At 36.8% G+C, this 21,888-nt stretch overlaps 1 protein-coding gene across 3 annotated transcripts; it reads right to left on the reverse strand.

The window, feature by feature from the left end:
• Window positions 1–102: 102 nt before the first annotated feature.
• LOC106095313 (transmembrane protein 164) lies at window positions 103–18,735 on the reverse strand. Of its 3 annotated transcripts, XM_059369789.1 has the most exons (5): window positions 18,641–18,735; window positions 7,826–8,349; window positions 7,465–7,758; window positions 5,316–5,826; window positions 103–399 (listed from the first exon to the last, which is right to left on the reverse strand). In XM_059369789.1, the coding sequence occupies exons 2-4, from the start codon at window positions 8,153–8,155 to the stop codon at window positions 5,326–5,328; spliced, it is 1,125 nt and encodes a 374-aa protein (XP_059225772.1). In that variant the 5' UTR covers window positions 8,156–8,349; window positions 18,641–18,735; the 3' UTR covers window positions 103–399; window positions 5,316–5,325. The 3 variants fall into 3 exon arrangements, with proteins under 3 accessions (XP_059225772.1, XP_059225770.1, XP_059225771.1); XM_059369787.1 differs by having other exon boundaries at window positions 103–5,826; XM_059369788.1 differs by lacking the exon at window positions 18,641–18,735 and adding an exon at window positions 18,287–18,613 and having other exon boundaries at window positions 103–5,826.
• Window positions 18,736–21,888: the final 3,153 nt, after the last annotated feature.

A 21,888-nucleotide genomic window follows, 5' to 3' on the forward strand; every position in this document is an offset into this window, starting at 1 on the left:
AAACACGGAAATTGTTTAATGAAAACAGTTCTTATATTGATTTTGGACTTGGTAAGTTTAAATAATACAGCCATGAGTTATGAAAAAATATTAAGATGAACATAGGAGTAGGAAATTGATAACAATTTTATTGAAAACAAACTGGACCGAAAAAATATATTAAGCACATTGTGTTTTTTTTGGAGAAATATAAACCTAATTTCGAATATAATTCAAAGTATAAATCACATCTATAAAATTATTCCATGAAGAGTCTAAAAAATACAGGGATACAATTTAGGCTGAAAAATTAAAGATGGTTCAGTTTCAAGGATAGCCAAAGCTAAACATGGAAAACTAGCCTAGGAGCCGTTCAGTTTCATCAATTTTATGATCAGGTTTTAATCCCACAAAGAAATACTAAAAATTAAAGATTCGTAAATGAAAGAAAGTTGGTAACGATTTCGAGCCAAAGAAGAAAGATTTCAAAATAAGGATTTTAAATTTAAGTCGCCATCAGTATTGATATTCTAAAAACTCTAAACAAATTGCTCGCTGATTCAATCTCATTTTACTTCAAAAATATATTCAATTGCGTTATGTCAAGTAAATAATCTTTCACTAAGGAAAATGTTTCCTTAAAAATTTGGAAAGTTGGGCATCTTTAGATTAGAAGCATTCGAGCAGTAGTAACCAATTATATCATTTGTTAAATGAATGTATAATAGAGAAATGAATTGTATTTAATGTCTTTTTGTTTGTTTTTTGTTATTTTACTCTAAATAAACAGTTAAAAATTAAACAAATTAAAAAATAAAAAAAAAAATTAGGGAAAATTTTGAGATTTTCCGATCATTTTCTAAACATATTAAATAAAATTATAAAATTTGGACTATATGTTCGAATATGTTGAGAGTATCTGATTATTTTCTAAACAAACCTCTGAAATTTTACAGGGGCTTCGTTATTTCTTCGGATGTTTTTTTAGATCACAGTTAACTTTTCGGGAAAAATTCCGACAAAACACAAGAAAATTTTCAAATTTTTCAATGGAACGTCCAAAACTGTTTGGAATTTCGGATTAAATATTAGAAAATGTTCCCATTCTGTGGTCAATTTCGTATGTTCCTTTAGAGTTTTGTCTTAAATTGTGACGAAAATCCAACAAAACATCTGAAATATCTAAGCGATTTCAAAAATTCCCTCAGAATTTCCTTAGAGTTTTCTTACGAATTCTTAGAGAATTCGTTACGCAACTCTGATGCTAATTCCAAATTTCCCCTGACAAAACTTTCAGAATTCGTATAAATCGCCCATACAACTTTCGTTACGAAACTTGTGCAGAGACTCTGTCCGAATTCGGCAAAAATTGCTCACTAGGATGAAAGAAAGAGAAACACAAACAAAGAGAAAGTGCAAAAAAATCCGGTGCTTTGCTGTGCATGTAAACACAGAACTGACATCTCAATACCGTTAAGCTGGCCGGCTGTTTCAGCTGTTCGCGCGAGACCACCTTTATTAATCCACTTTGATGGGCACTATAGGTGATTTCAGAGTGTTGTTACGGTTGCTAACTAGGAGTAGAAAGATAGTCACATAGTCACTCACTTCAGCAAATCATTGCTGAACGGAGCTACACAATCTCGGGCTCAGACAATACATTTAGCTAGAATCTAAACACACAGTTTAGAAAACTGCTAAAATGGCTTAGGTTATATTCAAGAAGATCCCAACAAAGAAAAGCTAATAACAACAACAATGATAAGCTCAAAAAGCCTTTGCTAGGAATTTCAGGTTTTTAACAAATCCCTTATTTTTCTCCCACTCTATGTCCTTAAGGTGGTTCAAGTCTGCTATAGAGTCCAAACCCAAATGATGGTACCATTTTCTTACCGTGTAGATGTAGATCATAATATTTTTTTTTTCAGTATTCCTCTCGCCATATCGTGGTCCTGGTTTCGCCATAGAATATTCGCCGTCTTCGTGAAAGCCTTTTCGTTCCACTGTGTAACATGCACTTTAATTGCCTATATCTTTAACCCGAATCGCGCAGACAAAACGATTTACAGTTCTCAAGTTTATCCAACCGACCAACTATAACTACCAAAATTTTTGTCATTTCATCACTCCTAGCATCTATTATCTGCCCGGCACGGGATAGCTGTGAGCACCACACAGGCCGGAACAGAGAGGTCCGATCTATGTGGTGTTGATTGCTGCCAAGAGAAGCTTAACTGCAAGCTATCGGGCGCTTTCACAAGTCCACAGGCGGATAGTGGAATGCTCCATACGGAATAGCTGCAGTTGCAGTCGCGGACAATCAGCGGTATCGAGCGGAGAGTCTCAGTGAGAGGTCGAGGCATTCGTTCTAGGGCTCCAGCGGCATTCGTTTTAAGGCTCCTCCTGTTCATTCCAACATCCTATTAGTGTTTCGCACACTACTCATTCAGTTCCGGATCGTCACTTCTATTATTCGATTATGGTGTGACCTTTTCCTACCTTTAAATCATTATTCCATTGTACTAAGACTCTTAGACAAAATTGTGGCCTGATTAACATATCCGTTAGACTTCTTGTAATACTATTACGCAGCACATCCTCTTCATAGCGGTCCACCATACTGCGTATATCAGAATCGGCCCGACCAGATCCTAGCAGAGGCAGTGCCATCCTGGCATTTATTGCTTTTTCAAACCTATGACTCTTCTGTATAGTGGCCAACATCTATGAGACCTTTCTGCTCGCTGCTAAATGCTGCTCTGATCTATGCAATGTTAAGATTGTTTTGTATAGAAGTTAGTACGTGGGTCTTCGTACTCACCTATCTTCGTCTTCATAGCGAAGAGGCATATCTCCATCTTCTCCAGTTTAACTTTAAAACCTCTGGATCTGTCCTAGCCATATACTCTCACAAGCCTCTCGTGACTTACTGTTGCCCGAATGTTATTAATATCAACTGGGATTTATACCCAAGATTTTTTTCTAGGAGGGGTTGATCCTCGTACTGACCTATCTTAGGCCTTCCTAGTCAAGAGGCATTTCTCTCTCTTCCCAGGTTTAACTTTAAGACCTCTGGATCTGGTCTAATCATATGCCACTCCCACTTCCCATCCCTGACATACTGAAAGACGAAAGTCGTAGAAATCAACTGGGGTCTAAACCCAAGCAATGAGTGCTAGTAGAATTCTTATCTAGTCCTTCCGTTTGTAATATCTAAATATGTTGATGTACGTTCCTATAACATTTCGTCTTGAAATTTTATGCGAACATTCGAATAAATAACACAATCCACTTGTAATTTTGCAAAGCTACTTTTTGCAGCTGTAGGTCCTAACAAATGAGCAAAATCGGTTCATATTTGGATATAAATGGAAATTTGCCCATGAATATTCCATTAAGGAACAGGGGAAAACTTCTCACATATCAATGAGTGCTGTCCTATTCAAGTTTTAGCTCAATGGTAAGGGCCTTTCTTTTTATATCTGAGTCCGAACAGCGTGCCTCAGGGCGACATCTATTTGGGGAGAAGTTTTCCATGGCATAGTACCTTACAATTGTTGCCAACGTTAGGAGGGGATAACCTACTGAAAAGATTTTCTGATGTTCTCACCAGGGTTCGAACTCAGGCGGTCAGCGTCAAAACGCGGACATGCCAACCTCTGCGCTGCAGTGTCCTCCAACAGAGCTTTTCTCAAAAGGATCATTGTGAGCTTTTCACTCTCCCGGCATGTCAGTATAGATATCTGAAAGTTTGCAGGCCTATCCACTTTGATTTCCCCACAGATACTTCTTACTAACCGTTCTACAGAATATCTCGATATAAGTCAAATTCAAAAATTTTAAAATCACATTTTTTGACAAATGTGCTGGGACCACCCCATCCCCCAAATCCCCTACAGAGGATATGTATTCCGATCAGGACAACGTTAAATAAAAAAGAAAGGATAACGACAATGCAAAGGAAAAACAAAAGTTTAGGCACAGAAACGGTCCATATTTAGCGACCCTTTAAAAAGGTTTTGGAGAATAGGTTATAAAATATATATACATAGGCACACAACGTACCCAAAAATTACCTATGGACCCTTCAAAATTTGTAGTTCCATCTTTTATAAAAAAAAATAAGCAGATCTGGCCAGCTTTAGCTTAGGGTTGGTATTCTGTTCTACTTTCGGAATAGTCGCTGAAGTTTGAAAGCAATCATTTATTTATGTTTTATGCCAAAAGACGTTTTTTTATCTTCACTTTATGTTTTATATATATTTTTGCAAATAAATAAAATAACAGAGATAAAACGAAGCATTGAAACCAATAAAACAAACAAAAATGATGCCGGCGAGGGTTTCAAGCATGGCATAATTATCAGCTAGTGTACCGCAAACAGCTGAGTACAATTTTTTCTCGCGAAGTGCACTATCTGTCAACGAGTTTTGGTTGTGTATGTGTATTAAGAACCATTACTCACACAAACAACGAAAAATGGCGTGAACCAGTAACATACTCAAAATCAGAGTTGCACAAATCACTGATTTTGACAAATAGTATGCTCAATATTTTGTTGTTGGGCAATTGCCACTACCTGTAAATGAATATATCTTGGTTTCAAGTGTGGCCAATATATTTTTTTGTCATTTTCCTCACCGTAAGCAGAGTGCTACGTCGACGTTTTTTTTTGTATGGAGTTGACAGCATTCCGAGTGAAAAGCAGAACAGAATACCCTGCTTTATATATAGATTTTATAAACAAGGTAGTGCAAAGCTTTAGTTTTATATTTAAACTAGATGTAAAACCAATGTCCTTCTCGTCGTTTATAAATAAAAAGTTAATAAAGTAGTAACAACATTTAACATAGGGGTAGATTATGGTAAATAAGATGCGGTAGTTCATTGGATCATTCGAAACTATTAAGAAATAAATTTTGACAACTAAAATGATTCATTTTTCAAGTTGAGCAAGTAACACTACCTTGTATAGGGTAAAATGGCAGATCACTTGAACTGCCAAATCTCTCACTAGCTATTGCTGAAGGGATTGGTCATCTAACTAATGCATATTATTAAGTATTTAACAAATGTTAATGTACAAATACAGACAGGTATGTATGTATAAAGATAGATTCGTTTAGTTCCTACATTTTAAACTCCTATTGTTGAATGACCCAAACGATATATCATTCATTTTGGGTTTTTAGGTTTTCCTAATTATATTTCCTTTTTTACATTGTAATCACATGGGCTTACATTTGTTTCAACAAGAGTATGCGACTGGAGAAGGAGAAGGAGGAGCAGGAGGAGAAGAAGTTCATTATAGTTTTTTAATGAAACTATGATCTTACCAAATAAATACTAATCGATTTTAGTTGTAGGCATTCTATATTCAGCAGAAGCAGGCGCCTCCTGCTCCAACATAAAATCATCGTCCTGTAAATATTTAGACGATGTGCTCTGCTCCCTACTGTTACGATGTATCAGTTGAGATGGTGCGCCATCTTCCGGCATATATAACTTATTACATGTAGTGGGCGGTTTATGTTGTTGAAGTTTTTGAGTTTGCGACACCTTTCGTGTGGCTGTTGACGATGATGATGATGACAACGACGACGGCGACGATTGTAATGTTAACTGTTCATAGTGTTGTTGTTGCGACCTCATGGTTGATACTGAAGCACCTTTCCGTTTGGTCGAATATTGTATGCTTTGAGGTTTAGCAAACAAATATACCGTTAGCTTATTAAGTATGGGACATAGAATTGACTCGTGTATCACAGCGGCAATGCGGTAATTTTGACCTTGAAAAGGATCACTTTCAGCAGCACAAAGCATATGGTTGAGATTAATCCCAGTATACTGTAAATATGAATAAAAAATTTAAAAATTAATGAAACATTTTTTATGTGGTATATAAAAGTAAGGAAAGGCATATCAAGTTTGTCCACCATATTAGTTTCACACTCAAGTTGCTTCTGAGTTCAAATTGGAGGATCATTTTATGTGGAGACTATATCGAGTTAAAGACCGATTCGAAGCTCAGCATCAAGTATTAGGCCAGTTTGGCCGATGGAGGTGTAGCAGAAAAAGAAAAAAAGAGGGTAAACTCCTGGAATACATCAAGAAAGAAAAGAATATGGTATTGAACATACGCCTATCCAATACGCTTTGGTCACGCGTGGACATTGAATTTCTTATCAAAGGTTAGGGTGTTTCATGCTATGTCTGGATGCAACCAATTCCAAAATAGTTGAATTGTGTGAGATACCGCATTATATATACAATATGTCAACCTTAAGATAAAACTGTGTCTTTAGGACGCAGTTGCATCCAATTCACCTTTCCTTAGTACTTGATTTCCAATCACCATAAATCCCCTTTGGGTTAACTTTCCATTTCTCATCTCCTTTTACCATACTAACGTCGTCAATGCGAACTGGTCCATAAATTTTACGAATAATCTTTCCCTAAAACACTCCAAGCACTGCCTCGTCTGCTTTCACAAGTACCCAGTATGTGGTTCATACGACGCAGATACTCTCCATCAATGCGAACTGTCCCATAAAATTTACGAATAATATTTCCCTAAAACACTCCAAGCACTGCCTCGTCTGCTATCACAAGTACCCAGAATCCACTGAACAAGGTTAAGCCAATCGATCTGCCGAAATACAATTTTTTTTTTAATTTTTGCCATTGAGGATGTTAACTTGTTCTCTCTTTTTACATTAATTCTTTGTTTACGTGTTCTCCTATTTGATGACATTTTCAATTGGCAGATTTGACATCCATAATGATGTTCCTGAGGCCTATCCACTTTATGTTTTCGCAAGTGACCTAACCTTCTATTAGTGAATCCTGACAAGTGCCCATGCCTCGAAACTATATAACAACATGGGATGTATCAGTGTCTTGTACATAAAGTGTAATTTTCCTCTGTCGAGAGGTTCTGTTTCTAAACTGCTTGCCTTATCCAAAGTAGCATCTGTTTACCAATATCATTTTTGCAAACAACAAAAAATGGCGCGATCTAGCAACATACACAAAATCATAGTTGTACTAATCACTGATTTTGACACAAAGTGCACTCAATATTTTGTTGTTGGGCAACTGCCACTACTTGTAGACAGTGGTGGCACCACCTATAGACAGTGGAAGAGATAGATAACTCGTCTTAATCAGCAAAAATGGCTATGAGTTGCACGAATAGAAATCTGACGTTACCTTTTTATTCTTTCTTTGGAGAAATGAGAAGAAGGATATGAGAGAAAATAAAAACGTTGCAAAACAAAAGGAAATTAACAAAAATAAGTTTGCATCAAAGAAGTAAAAATATTTTATAATTCAAAAGCAAAAAACATTACGGAATTGTTAGTCGAATTGTTGTTTTCGACAAGTGACGTTACATTCTATTAGTGAGCCCTGTGGGAAAATGAAACCCCCACTTCCTAATTAGAATGTTCATGGGGAAATTTGTAAGTATTTTTCGCTACTCACCATTGAAAAAATATTTAAAACGCTAAAATGGTAAATTAACTGAAACTCCACACCGATTATGACCCAATTAAAGTCACGGAAATCCTCGACTTGGCACAGGCCCGAACGGAGAATATACACCGGTATTATATATAATAGAGCGTGTTGTATCCAATAAGTGGCCTGTTCAAATGGTAGCGTTCGACATTCAACCTCGGGAAATATGTAGGCCAAAAATGCACCATTTAAGTTGTTCATTTGTATGCGAAACAGCGCTGTAGTCGTTCTGCTTGGCTTGGCGGCTAAGATATAAATCTAAAATTAAGAAAAGAGTGTTTGATCGAGTTTCATTTGTATAAATGAAGCAAATGCAGCGGCTTACTTGCACTAACGTTTGGATATGACAAGGATTTAAAACAAATATCACAGATCTATTGGCAAGTTTAAAACCCATCTCAATGCCAAATATCAATGTCATGGTGAGCAATAATGCTATCCGCATGCCGCTATGAGGTTTATTTAATTCTTTGGCATCCGGCAGTTGTATAGGCTCCAAGCGTTTTATGGCCCATCGTATAACGCAAATAAACACAAGGCAAAATAGTATAGCTTCTATTATTCTCCGGCGATTTGTCATATAATTCTCGCATTCTGGGCCCATAGTGCGCGGTACCTCCTCGGTAACGCCACCAACGGCCCAATCCCAAACCATGTTAATGCCTCTTTACGTTACGTTGTGCAAAGAAGGTAACAGGTGGGTTTTGTTTTTGGTTTTACAACTACGGGATTACTTCGACTCGGTCCTTGCAGTCTACTATAAGTTAATGCTAAGAAAAGGCCTCCAGTTTTTTTGTGTGTTTCTTATTTGTTTTTTTTTTTTAGCAAATAATCATCATATTATCTGTCCTGAAAGTAAACAAAAAATAAGAAAAATTAATTTTTTGGGAAAGAAATAAAATCGTGAAATCGGTTCATATGGGATATACATCAGGTTATGGACAGATTAAGACCATATTTGAAGTTCACAGGAGAAATCGTTGTGCAAAATTCCAGTTAAATCAGACATGAACTGCCTCCTCTAGGGACTCAAGAAGTAAAATGGGGTAATCAGTTTATATGGTTTTAGACTGATTCACACCATACTTTGAATGTATATTGTAGCTTGTAGAACAAGTCATTGTGTAAAATTTCGGCCAAATCTGATAAGAATATCGCCCTCTAGAGGCTGAAAAAGTATAATCGAGAAATCGGTTTAAATTGCAGCTATACTATCAGGCTTTGAACTTATGGGAAATTAAGGATAGTATCAATACTATCGATATTTATTATTAAAACTGTCGAATGTTGCGATTATCGATAGTTTGCCAGTTCTAGCTTTAGGTTTTGTGAATACCGGTGTAAATTAAAAAAACCTTTAGGCAAAATTTATACAAAAAATCTTCTTAAAAAACTGAATTTCTATAAAATTTTCTGCAAATATAAAATATTTGTAGAATTTTCTCAGAAGATAAAACGTTTTTTAAACACAAATTTTTAAGGAAAATTCTCCAAATTCTCAAAATTCAAATAAAATTTCTTTATAGGAAAAAATTAAGTCAAATTTCTCTAAAGACAAAAGCAACAATTTTATTACATTTTCTCTAAAGACACAATTTCATAAAATTTTCTTAAAAACAAATTTTTTAAAAATATTTCCCTGAAGTCAAAATATAAAAAGATGTTCTTTTAAGATCATTTAAATAAACTTTGCTCCAAAGACCACTTTTACAAATATTTAAACTAAAATTTCTATAAATGTTCACTTCAGACAATTTAGTTTAAATGAATTAAAAATATTTTCTTAATGCATTTGAATAAGTTCATTATGCTAGGCGGACATGTCCACCCATACAAAGCGGTGGGCCACCATATCAAACTAGTCTACATTAATTTGAGGTTGTTTAAAAATGAAACGTCTATTTAGCTGTTTAACTACCATTTGTAAACAATTTGCCATCTATTAATAGCACCCAAAGAGGCTGTCACGCAAACAGTCAAAGTAACAGCCCAACAAAATCAATAAATTATCGTTTCATTTGTTTTTAACAAAATTTTCTCAATTGCATTTCTAATAACACGCCTCCGCAAATAGAAGGGCGTATCGATTTTGGAGGGAAATTCAAGCCATAACGATGTCGAATGTTTTGTTTTTATTTTCATTCCTTCCTTCCTTCCGTTAGTTCTTTCGTTCGATGGTCGAGATGTGAAATGGAGAAGAAAAAATATGGTGTGACAGTATTGCGTTGCTGTCAATAAAATTGCAATACAAGAAAAAACATCAAATGTCCGGAATAATAAACTCACGTGTTTTTTTGCTTTACTTCGCTTCATTCAGATGGCTGTCAAAATGCAGAAAGGACAACGAGAGGCAAGAGAGAAATATTTTGTGTCACAAAAGGACTGTGTGTCACTTTGAAAACCCGTTGTAAGATAAGAGAGCATTGAACGTCTTAACGATACTAAAACTCACGTGTTGTTGCTGTCATTGTAAGAGAAAGAGAGAAAGAAAAAGCTTTTCCAAAAGAGGCCTTCCTTTATATATGGGGGTGGTTCAGCAGTGCGTATTGAGCAAGTTATTGTATTTCTAAAGTGCTTACGTTCATTTAGCGTACTTTATCCAGAGTTAACGTTTCGGACTTTTAAATAACTTTTCATTATTTCATTATTCTAATATTAATATTGAAAATTACTGGCAGTTGGGTGTTTTTGTTCATTATGCTTGTATATTAAAATCGGAGATTTTTATTTTGGTGTGTGTGTGTTTGTAGTAGGGGTACTCACTAATCGAGCAAAATCAGGAATGCCGGACAAACAGATGCAGAGTTTTTAAAACTGCTAATAAACCATTCACAACGCCATGGTAACAAAGTTGGTAGCTTTCTCTACTAACAAGTGCGTGGATCTAAGGTTCGATTCCCAACAGAGGCTTCGGTCTGTGGCACACATTGCATTGAAAAGTAAACCCCAAACGGGCTTCTTCTTTTAACCAAAACTCACCATGTACATATTTGTAGCGGTGGCGGGGATACTTTCTAACCCTTACCCATAACGAAGGTATCGAATGAGATGAAAATAATAGAAAAATACTTTTGAGAACACAACTGGTTTACGGAAACGGAAGACTAACAGTCTTATTCATAAAACTTAATGAATTCTTAAAAAAGGTTTATTTGACAGCTCTATAAAGGAAAGTAGGCCACCGTAGCGCAGAGGTTAGCATGTCCGCCTATGACGCTGAACGCCTGGGTTTGAATCCTGGTGAGACCATCAGAAAAAATTTTTGGCGGTGGTTTTCCTGACAACATTTGTGAGGTACTATGACTTGGGGTCGCACTGCATCACCCCGTTCGAACTCGGCTATAAAAAGGAGGCCCCTTATCATTGAGATTAAACTACAATCGGACCGCACTTATTGTTATGTGAGAAGTTTCCTCCTGTTCCTTAGTGGAATATTCTTGGGCAAAATTTGCAGTAAGGAAATCTGTCAAATAAACCTTTTTCAAATCTACATTAAGTTTTGGTGAATACCGTTGTAAAACCTTAAAAAAAGATCAATGGAATACTTTACATTCACATGTCAGCTAAATCAAACAAAAATGGAGAGGATTCACTGGATAAGATTAAACCCCGTTTACACTGCTCTTTAAATCCGTATTTAATGGCTCGATCGTCTGTTTCCCCTTTATAAAATCAGCTGACGAGAGCCCTAAATCCGGATTTAATGAGCAGTGTAAACGGGGCTTTAAGCCAAGCGATCAGCCGACACACAATTTTTTTAATTTTTGGCAAAACTTAGCATATACATACAATGTCAACTTGTTATCTTTTAACACTAATTTTTTTGGTTTATGTTTTCTCCTATATGATGACATTTTCAATCAGCAGATTTGATATCGTTAGAGATGGGCGATGGGTAAATACCCTAAAGGTATTTAACCAATTAACCGGGTATTTACCCATTTATACCCAAATGCTGGGTATTTATAATTTTGCAGATATCTTGTGTATAAAAACATTTTCCAAACAATTTTTGATGATTTCGTATTTTTTTGTATATAAACCTGACCTTCTGATCTCATAAAATCGGATTTTAGTTATATATAGCAGCTGTATAGACCGATCTCCAGACAATAAATTGGTAATTTTTCATCCGATTTCGATGAAATTTGGCACAGTGAGTTCTGGTAGATCCCTACCTATTTCTGTGAAGTGTGGCTCAGATCGGACTATATTTGGAAATAGCTGCCCTATAAACCGACCGCCTGATCTCCCGATAAAGGGTATTAAGGCCATTACAGATCCATTTATTACCCGAATTCGATGAAATTTGGCACAGTGTGTTCTAGTATACCCCTACCCATTTCTATCAAATATGGTGCAAATCGGACAATATTTGGATATAGCTGCCATATATACCGATCTCCCGATATAGTGTAATGAGCCTATAAAAGGAGAATTTTTCATCCTAATTCGATGAAATTTGTCACAGCGAGTTCAGATAGCCCTCTAAACCCTTTTGTTGAATATCATCCAGATCGGGCCATATTTGGAGATAGCTGACATATAGACCGATCTCTCTATTTAAGGTATTGGGTCCATAAAAGGCGCATTTATTGTCCAATTTTGCCAAAATTTTTAGACAGTGAGTTGTGTTAGGCCCTTCGACATCCATCTTCAAATTGGTAAAGATCGGTTCAGATTTGGATATAGCTGCATATATACCAATCTCTCGATTTAAGGTCTTGGGCCCATAAAAGGCGCATTTATTGTCCGATTTTGCCAAAATTTGGGACAATGAGTTGTGTTAGGCCCTTCGATATCTTTCTGTTATTTGGCCAAGATCAGTTCAGATTTGGATATAGCTGCCATATAGACCGAGTTCTCGATTTAAGGTATTGGATCCATAAAAGACACATTTTGCCCAAATTTGAGACAGTGAGTTTTGTTAGGGCCTTCGACATCCTTCTTTGATTTGGCCCAGATCGGTCCATATTTGGATATAGCTGCCATATCGACCGATCTCTCGATTTAAGGTTTTGCGCCCATAAAAGGCGCATTTATTGTCCGATTTCACAGAAATTTGGGACAGTAAGTTGTGTTAGGCCCTTTGACATCCCCTTTTAATTTGCCCAGATCGGTCCAGATTTGGATATAGCTGCCATACAGATCGGTCATTTAAAGTTTTGGCCCCCTAAAAGGTGCATTTATAATTCGATTTTTCTGAAATTTGACACAGTAACTTATGTTTGGCTTTTCGACATCCGTGTCGAATATACTTCAGATCGGTTTATATTTGGATATAGCAACCAAAAAGACCAATATCGCAGTGAGTTTTTATCATTGACGACCCGATTCCATCATTTCATAGAACATATCTTCGACATGTTACACAATCAAATTTGGTTGATTGATTTGAAGACCAATATTTTGTTCTATTTACAAAATTGAACAATGACGTGTACTTATTAGACCACTCAATGTCCGTACCATATTTGGTCCAAATCAGTCCATATTTCCATATAGCTGCAATTGGGGCATAAATTATGCATTTTTCGCCGGATTATGATGAAAGTTGGTTTACATATATACCCGAGGTGGTGGGTATTCAAAGTTCGGCCCGGCCCGGAACTTAACGCCTTTGTACTTGTTGTTTTTTCATTTAATCTACAATTTTTTATTTATTTGTATTGTATATAGTATATTTAGTTTTTAATTTAGTATGTAAGGATTATGGAATCTATAGACTTAAGAATGAATAAAAAAGAAATAACCTTTCTATGGTGAAATCATACCCAGCTGATTTTCCGTTGTGAATACCCCTAATATTTACTAACTTAATATAAAAAAAAAACTCGACGTCTTTATTCACACGGTGTGTTTGCTTCTAAGGATATTCACATACATTTACACTAAATCCTTTTTTAATAAAATAATAACCACAAATGTGGTTGGCCATTCTTAGATTCACTTGCTAATTTCACACAATAATGGCTATGGCATAGTATTCAGATTTCTTATTCTTTCGGTTTATTTTTATATTTTCATCTCGCTGGAGTTTGAGAAATCCTGTCGCATGCACACACACACACATATACACATTGCTAAAAAAAATCAATTTGAATCGTCACCGTACCGAATTAAACAAATTAATGAATCAGTCAGTCGGCTTGGTGCAACGTCATATCATATAATGTGTCACTTTTGTATAAACTTTTGAAATGATATGTTGTTTTACATCTTGGGCTCTTTAGGGACATTCTGTAATACACAGGACCATCCATTTGGGGATACTATGTATGCGTACGTACACTTATCACCCATCATTCATTGGTGCTTACATTTTTTCGGCTAAAAATGTATTAATATTAACATACACGCACGTACACGAGGCTCCATACAGACACATAGGCGTGTGGTGTAAGAATTGTATTTTATTATAATTTTTTATGTGTTTGCAACAATTTTTTCTTTTTTTTCTTTTGGGAGGGTTTCACTGCGCTTTTTCACTTCATTGTGGTGTTTTGGATGTGTTCACGTTTTCATTTTTACTAAGGAACTGTTCACTAAAAACTTTATTCTATCATCACTTTTGTTGCTTTTGCATTGGCTGTGTCTGTCTATTGTCCTGTGCCTGCCTGCCTGCCTTGGCATTTCTCTCTTTGTGTGTTGAATAAGAGAGAGTATCTGTGAAAGGGCAAAAGAGTCGTTAAAGAGAAATTATTGTTATAATGGGGTTGGGTGGTGGTGGGTAGAAAAAAAAGCTCTCGCTAAGTATAAACAATCAACATTTGCGGCAGCTGTCAGTTTCCGACGGTTGGTTTTGATTTGGACTTTTGTTTTTGGCTCATGCATTTTAAGGGTAAATTAAATTATTGAGTTTAAGTTTAACGTCGAGTATAACATTACATAATACGCAATGAAATAAACTAAAAAAAGTAAAAGCGTGCTTAGTTCGGCCGGCCGAATCTTGGGAACCCACCACCATGAATTCTGCTAAAAATTTATACAAAATTAAAGCTTCTAGGAACCGAAACAGGATGATCGAGAGACCGGTTTACATGGGCATCGCATGCAAAATTTCAGCCTAATCGGACAAAAACTGCTGCTTGTAAGGACTCAAGAAGTCAAATCGGGAGATCGGTTTATATGGGAGGTATATCAGATTATAAACCGATTTGGACCGTATTTGGCACAGTTGTTGGAGGTCATGACAGAAGACCACGTGCTAAAATTCAGCCAAATCTGACAAAAATTTCAGCTTTCAAGGGCTCAAAAAGTCAAATCGGGAGATCGGTTTATATGGGAGCTATATTAGGTTATTGACTATTAAGACCGTACTTGGCACAGTTGTTGGAAGTCAAAACAGAAGACCGCCTGCAAAATTACACCTAAATTGGACAAAAATTGAGGCTTCCAGGGGCTCAAGCAGTCAAATCGGGAGATCGGTTTATATGGGAGCTGTATCGGGATATAGACCGATTCGGACCATATTTTTCTCAGTTGTTGGATGTCATAACGCCACATGCAAAATTTCAGCCAAATCGAATGAAAATTGCGGCTTCCAGGAGCTCAAGAAATCAAAACGGGAAATCGGTTTATATGGGAGCTATATATAAATCGGAACCAATATGGCCCATTTGCAATCCCCAACGACCTACATTGATATTAAGAATCTGTGCAAAATTTCAATGTTAACTCGCTATTAAATACCTTTCATGAAAATCCATATCCCAAACGGTAAACACATCCTGTTGTGTGTGTTGGGGCGAGTCCCCCGGCACTTGGGACGGATTCGTATTCTACTCTTTAATAACTTTCATTTGGAACCCATATTGGGGTAAGACGTTGGCTTCATTTGGCACCCATATTGGGGTGAGACCTTCGGCTAGGTTGTTTGATCCCAAAATTTTATATCCATTTCGTGATTTTGGGGTATCATAAGTGTGCATACAAAATGTATGCACCCATCTCCGAGATTTGGCGTTTTTGAAAATTGGGTAAGGGGGAAGTACAGATATATAGATACATATATATTTCGAGGTGTTACAAGCCTAGTGACTTGTTATGTATACCCCTTATCCTATGGTTCGCCTAGGTTATTTGATCCCAAAGTTTTATATCAATTTCGTGTTTATACCCTACACCACCACTGTGGTACGGGGTATTATAACTTTTTGCATTTGTTTGCAAAGCCTAAAAGGAGAAGATCTCGACCCATTGATAAGTGTACCCATCGGCGTAGAATCACTTCCCGATTCGTTTTAGCTATGTCCGTCTGTCTGTCCATGTATTCTTGTGATCAAGATACAGCTCGCATTTATTATCCGATTGTCACGAAATTTTGGCCCAAAGACGAACGCTATTGATTTTGGACAAAATCGGTTCAGATTTAGATATAGCTCCCATATATATCTTTCATCCGATATGAACTTTTAAGGCTATAGAAGCCAACATTTTGATCCGATCTTTACAAAAATTTTATCTTTAAAATCCCAGTACGTGTTCAAAATTTCACTAAAATCTGTTTAGATTTAGATATAGCACCCATATATATCTTTCAGCCGATAAGGCCTTTTAAGGCTGTAGAAGCCAATTTTCGTCCGATCTTTACAAAAGTTAGCATGAGATGTTTTATGTAACGTCTCGATGCGTGTGAAATTTAGATATAGCTCCCATATATATATTTCATCCGACATGGCCTTTTAAGGCTGTAGTTCTATTCAATATTTCAATAGGTATGCAAAATAAAGGTCTGACAAGATTTCATCATAGGTTCCATGTATTGAGAGTAGTACGTATTCCCGGTGGTGTTGGGTATAATATAGTCGGCCCCACCCGACTTTTGCCTTTTCTAACTGGTTTTGGATTATCATAAGGGTGCACACAAAATTTTATGCACCCATCTCCCAGATCTGGAGGTTTTGAAAATTAAATAAGGGGGAAGTACAGATATATAAATTCATATTTACATGTATATTTCTAGGTGTTACAAACCTAGTGACTTGTTAAGCATACCCCCACCGCATGGTGGTAAGTATAAAGGAACGTTCAGAGTAATCAAATATTTGATCCATGTTGTTTTGTTTGTTTACCCCACACACCCATTCCTATAATTGTAGTTTAGACCTAATCAGATTGTAAAATTAAATTCATAAGCTTAAAAAGGCAATGATAAGGAATATCAATACAAATATTACTAATACTGCATTATTAATTTTATATTACCCCAAGGTTAGCAACATTGTAAGCTTTTCATCCGCTATAAAAACAACATATTGACAGTAGATGTATGAAAATATATATAAAAGGTTTGTTCATCGTTTATTTATTTTTTTTTTTTTGTTCACAAAAAAAATATGGCTAGCAAAAAAAAGGAATAACAGATGATCGAGCCATTAAATCCGGATTTAAAGGGCAGTGTAAACGGGGTAATATATAGATACATATTTAGATATATATTTCTAGGTGTTACAAACCTAGTGTCTTGTTATGTATACCCCCATCCTATGGTGGTGAGTAGAAAGGTACGCTCAGACTAATCAAATATTTGATCCATGTTGTTTTGTATACGAATTTGACATATTTTAGGCAAAAATAACAAACAACATGGATCAAATGTTTGATTAATCTGAACGTACCTTGAAAAACATTTTGTTTACCCCATACACCCATTCCTATAATTGTAGTATAGACCTAACCAAATTGCAAATTTTGCCCATGAACATTCCACTAAGGAACAGGGGCAAACTACTCACATATCAATGAGTGCAGTCCTATTCAAGTTTAAGCTCAATGATAAGGGGTCTTCTTTTTATAGCCTAGTCCGAACGGCTTGCCGCAGTCCACACCTCTTTGGAGAGAAGTTTCACATGGCATAGTACCACACAAATGTTGCCAGCATTAGGAGGGAAAAACCGCCACTGAAAATTTTTCTGAAGGTCTCGACAGGATTCGAACCCAGGCTTTCAGCGCCATAGGCGGACATGCTAACCTTTGCGCTATGGTGGTCTCCTGAGCCCATAAAGGGCGCATTGTTTAGCGATTTGGTGTTATTTTGCACAGAAAGTTGTGTCTCGACATCCTTGCCGAGCATGTCCCATATCGGACCATATTTGGATATAGCTGTCATATAAACTGATTTTACATACTGGGTCCAATTGACACAGTGATTGTATCGACTATACCATATTTGAAATAAGCCCGGTCTCCCGATAAGGGTTCTTAGGCACAAAAAATGCTATCCCCGTCAAGCTCCATATGCGAGTATGCTTGTTCCGTAGCACCGATCGGCGCGGAAACTTTATAGTCATCAGTTATTAAAAGTAGCCTAGTCGTACCAAGTTTCACAGGCACTCAATATTTTAGCAAGAGTCGGTGCTGGCCGGCCTCTCATCGAGGCTCTCCACTCGATACCATTGATTCTCCGCGACTGCAGCTGCAGCCATTTCGTGTACGGGGCATTCCACTATCCGCAACTCGTCGGTTAACTCTCAGCTAAGCTGCTCGTGATGAGAATAAACACCACACAAATCGGAGCTTAAAGTTCAAAACCGTGAGGTGTGGTGATTTCACGAATAAACTTTGATGATATATGCATATCCGTGATGGTGGTTATCCAAAATAATAGATATTGTGAAACTCATGAGCTAAATTTTTCCACTGCCATTTTGGCAAATTATTTTTGTTTACATATCAGCTGATATTTTTTAATAATTGTTCAATTTACAAATACGGCTGTTACATATACGGAACTGTAATGATCATGGGTTTACTTTCTACACAAATACAATAACAAAATTAATACCTTGTAAATAAAAATTGTTTAAGAGTCATTTCATAACACTTATATTCAAGATTCGCTGATAGAAAATAACGGAAAAAAATTAAAAAAATTGCTTAACGCAACCTTCAATTAATTAATGCTCAGGTGAAGTTTCGACATTCAAGTTGTTTCTAGAGGCAAAAGGAACCAAGAACAGAACCGGTAAAATTGTTGTTTTTTATTCAAGTTTTTATGGACCAATGGATCCGTTATTGTTTTTTGAGTATCAAATAATTAAAAAAAATTTTTTTTTGAAGACGAAACTTGATTGCTCATTTCCACAAGCACCAGCTAAGGTTGAGAATTTTCGCACACTGCTTTCCAATTATCACTTACATTCGAACTATAGCTTTGTGCAAAATACCGAATTTTCTTTGTATTGTCCGGAAGTAGGCAGAGACTATCGCTATCGTTATTCGAATGTTTTCCACTGTCCGTTCTATTTAAAACTAAACAAAAGCACAATGTTTAAATTACACCCCACAAAAATTCACGGTGTTTATTTTGTTTTTGTTGTTGTAGTCTTTCTTCGTTCAATGAGCGTATGATTCTATACGTTTAAGGGTATGTATGTGCAAATGTGTATGGTATGTGTTGATGTTCTTTGGCAGTATCTCTCACTCTCTATGGTGATATTGTATTTAGTTTGACCTGTGGATGGGAAAGGTAAGTTATTTAACTGCCTCCCACCCTTTTACTTTTCCACTGGACACAATAATAATAATAATAATATTTCTTTATCTCTCAACGTTGTTGTTTTTGATGTGTGTGTGTGTGTGTGCGTGTGTGTATGTATGTTACTCAAGTTTTGAATCTGTGATGTCAAAAAACGTCATTTCCATAGCCTTAATCGTAGGGTAATTTGTAATTTGTCTTTCACCTCTGCTTTCATTCATTGCCATTGTCACTGTCGTCGTCGCGCCATTGTGGTGTGGTAGTTTTTCCTTGTGCCGTTAATTAAATAATCAATAATCGATAGCCCTGCAAAACACGTTACATCCGCATCCGTCTTTATGCAATGGGCATAGAAAAATAAGAAGACAAGCGTTAGAACATCAATCATTTTCACTAAATGGTTTTTGTAATGAAAACGACAAAACGCCACAAAAAGCATTTTATTGCCAATGAAACTGAACTTTTATAAAAGTAAACACACTTATCGAATAAGCTGCCTTGCGTGTTCGGGTTATTTTTAAATAAAAATGTTGATGAAGATTAAAACAGAGAGGTCATTTGTGATCTACACCGTCGGCAGGTTTAGAACGATGATGGATATGCAACCCATTGAGGTCACTTTTTGAAACTGTGTCGCCAAAGATGTGATTAGACTGAGAGAGCTCGGCATGCTGAAGAAGGACGGCCACCGTACCATTCTGGTAACCAAAGATGAGGATGGTAAAGGAAAATAAGTTCTTGGGTATTCGCTTTCCCGGAAGAGAGGATTGGATGCTGTGTTTCAGGGAGATTAGACCTAAGTAATCACAGGGACAGGATTGGGGGTCTACACCAAGGCACACCATATATTGGGTTGCCCAAAAAGTAATTGCGGATTTTTTAAAAGAAAGTAAATGCATTTTTAATAAAACTTAGAATGAACTTTAATCAAATATACTTTTTTTACACTTTTTTTCTAAAGCAAGCTAAAAGTAACAGCTGATAACTGACAGAAGAAAGAATGCAATTATAGAGTCACAAGCTGTGAAAAAATTTATCAACGACGACTATATGATAAATCCGCAATTACTTTTTGGGCAACCCAATAGCTTTGTCGCCGAAACTGCTGGACAAGTGTATGGTATACCAGACAGAGACCATAACAATTGCCGCAAAGGGAGGTACCGCCTACAAAAGAGATGTACCGCCCATGATATATTCATTTACAGGTAGTGGTAGTTGCCCAACAACAAAATATTGAGTGCACAATCTGTCAAAATCAGTGATTAGTGCAACTCTAATTTTGTTTATGTTACTAGTCCGCGCCATTTTTCGTTGTTTGTGTGTGTTATGGTTCTTAACTATTGTATAATACACACAGACAACCAAAACTCGTTGACACATAATGCACTTCGCGAGAAAAAATTGTACTCAGCTGTTTACGATACACTACCTGATAATTATGTCATGGTACCGCCGTTTAATGGGCACACATTAAACGGCGCGATGGACCATAACTTCCATTTTGACGGTTTGAACGTCGATATTCCGGAAAAAATCCTTTGGGCAGCTGGCACCCCGTTTTTCTCGGGCAGAAGCACAAGGCAGAAGCCTTCATTGAGCTCGGCGGCGTATTTTGCTGAAGGCACTAGAGACGATTTCGATGTGAGAGCGGTTGCTCGGTATACGTGGAAACTCAGTAGGAGAATAAAGGCTTTGGCGTCGGAATATGTGCTTCCAGAAAGATGATAACAACAAAGAGAATGCAAACAAAAATCTTCTGTCATCATAATACCGTCAAACCTGGCCTGCTGTTAACAGCTGTTCGTGTGAGACCATCTTTTTAAATCCGCCTTGATTGATACCGTAGAACGATTTACGCTCAACAGCGAACATTTTTCTACGGCTAGGAACTAAGAAAGTCTGAAAGCAAACAAATTGATCACTCACGCACCATCACGTGATTAGATTTGGATCTCACTCACGAATCACGAAACGCACGCGTTACACGAAGACTCACGTGCGCCCCTCTAATGCAGAAGCTGCTGATGAGTAGGGTAAGATCGATCACTTGGTTTGCTCATGGAAGAAGGGTTTTCTCCAATATGGGTGATCTGGCAGTCTTATATCTGGGAGTTCTCCATGGTTTCGACAAGGGTAAGATCGATCACTTGCTTTGCGCATGGAAGAAGGGTTTTCTCCAATATGGGTGATCTGGCAGTCTTATATCTGGGAGTTCTCCATGGTTTCGACAAGTGACACGATGAGGCCTTATATAAGTAGTCTTGTATGACTAGGCTCGCAGGACCATTTGTTAGTTGACACTCTTAGCTGGCCGAGGATCGGTGCTATTCCGGGGTTGTATATGTGGGCGTTTCGGATAGGCGCTTGCTCTTCACTCTATTATATATCTTCATCGCCCTAACTCGTCTTAAAGTCTGATCTTGGGACTCACTCTTTTTCTTAACCTTCCCGTCTACACTTCTTTTCTCGTTAGAATACCGCAATCGGCCGAGCTGGCCTTCGAGTGAACGTACCTTTAGGGAGAGGTACGCATTCAATCTTACCCTCAATAAGCCCCATATAAATAGATACATCGATTTAACTGCTAGTACACCATCAGGGCGCCAATCTTGTTGGACTTATTAGGTTGTTAAAATAGATAACACGTCTTTTAATTCGGTTTTCATTGTGACTGTAATTTTTATGAAAAATGGACCACTTTCTATTTATCGCTCTCTTCCATTTGGATTTCTTTTATATTCTTTATTTTAATGGCTGGGGAGCCAAGTATTAGGTAAATATAATAAAGTACCTCATTATGTTAAGAAATGAATTTAATTATCTGTTATACTCAGGTTACTGAAATGTTTGTATGTAATTATTTTATGGGCCTTATTGGCTTTATATTACATATTTGGTTAATAAAT

This window comes from Stomoxys calcitrans, chromosome 5 (genome assembly GCF_963082655.1).
Source record: "Stomoxys calcitrans chromosome 5, idStoCalc2.1, whole genome shotgun sequence".
Classification (NCBI taxonomy): domain Eukaryota; kingdom Metazoa; phylum Arthropoda; class Insecta; order Diptera; family Muscidae; genus Stomoxys; species Stomoxys calcitrans.

Coding starts and splice junctions, on each gene's coding strand:
- LOC106095313 (XM_059369789.1), bottom strand. CDS start 8,155: ATGGTTTGGGATTGGGCCGTTGGTGGCGTTACCGAGGAGGTACCGCGC. Junction 7,759..7,825: donor ATATCCAAACGTTAGTGCAA/GTAAGCCGCTGC, acceptor TCTTAATTTTAG/ATTTATATCTTAGCCGCCAA. Junction 5,827..7,464: donor TTTTAAATATTTTTTCAATG/GTGAGTAGCGAA, acceptor TCATATTTACAG/TATACTGGGATTAATCTCAA.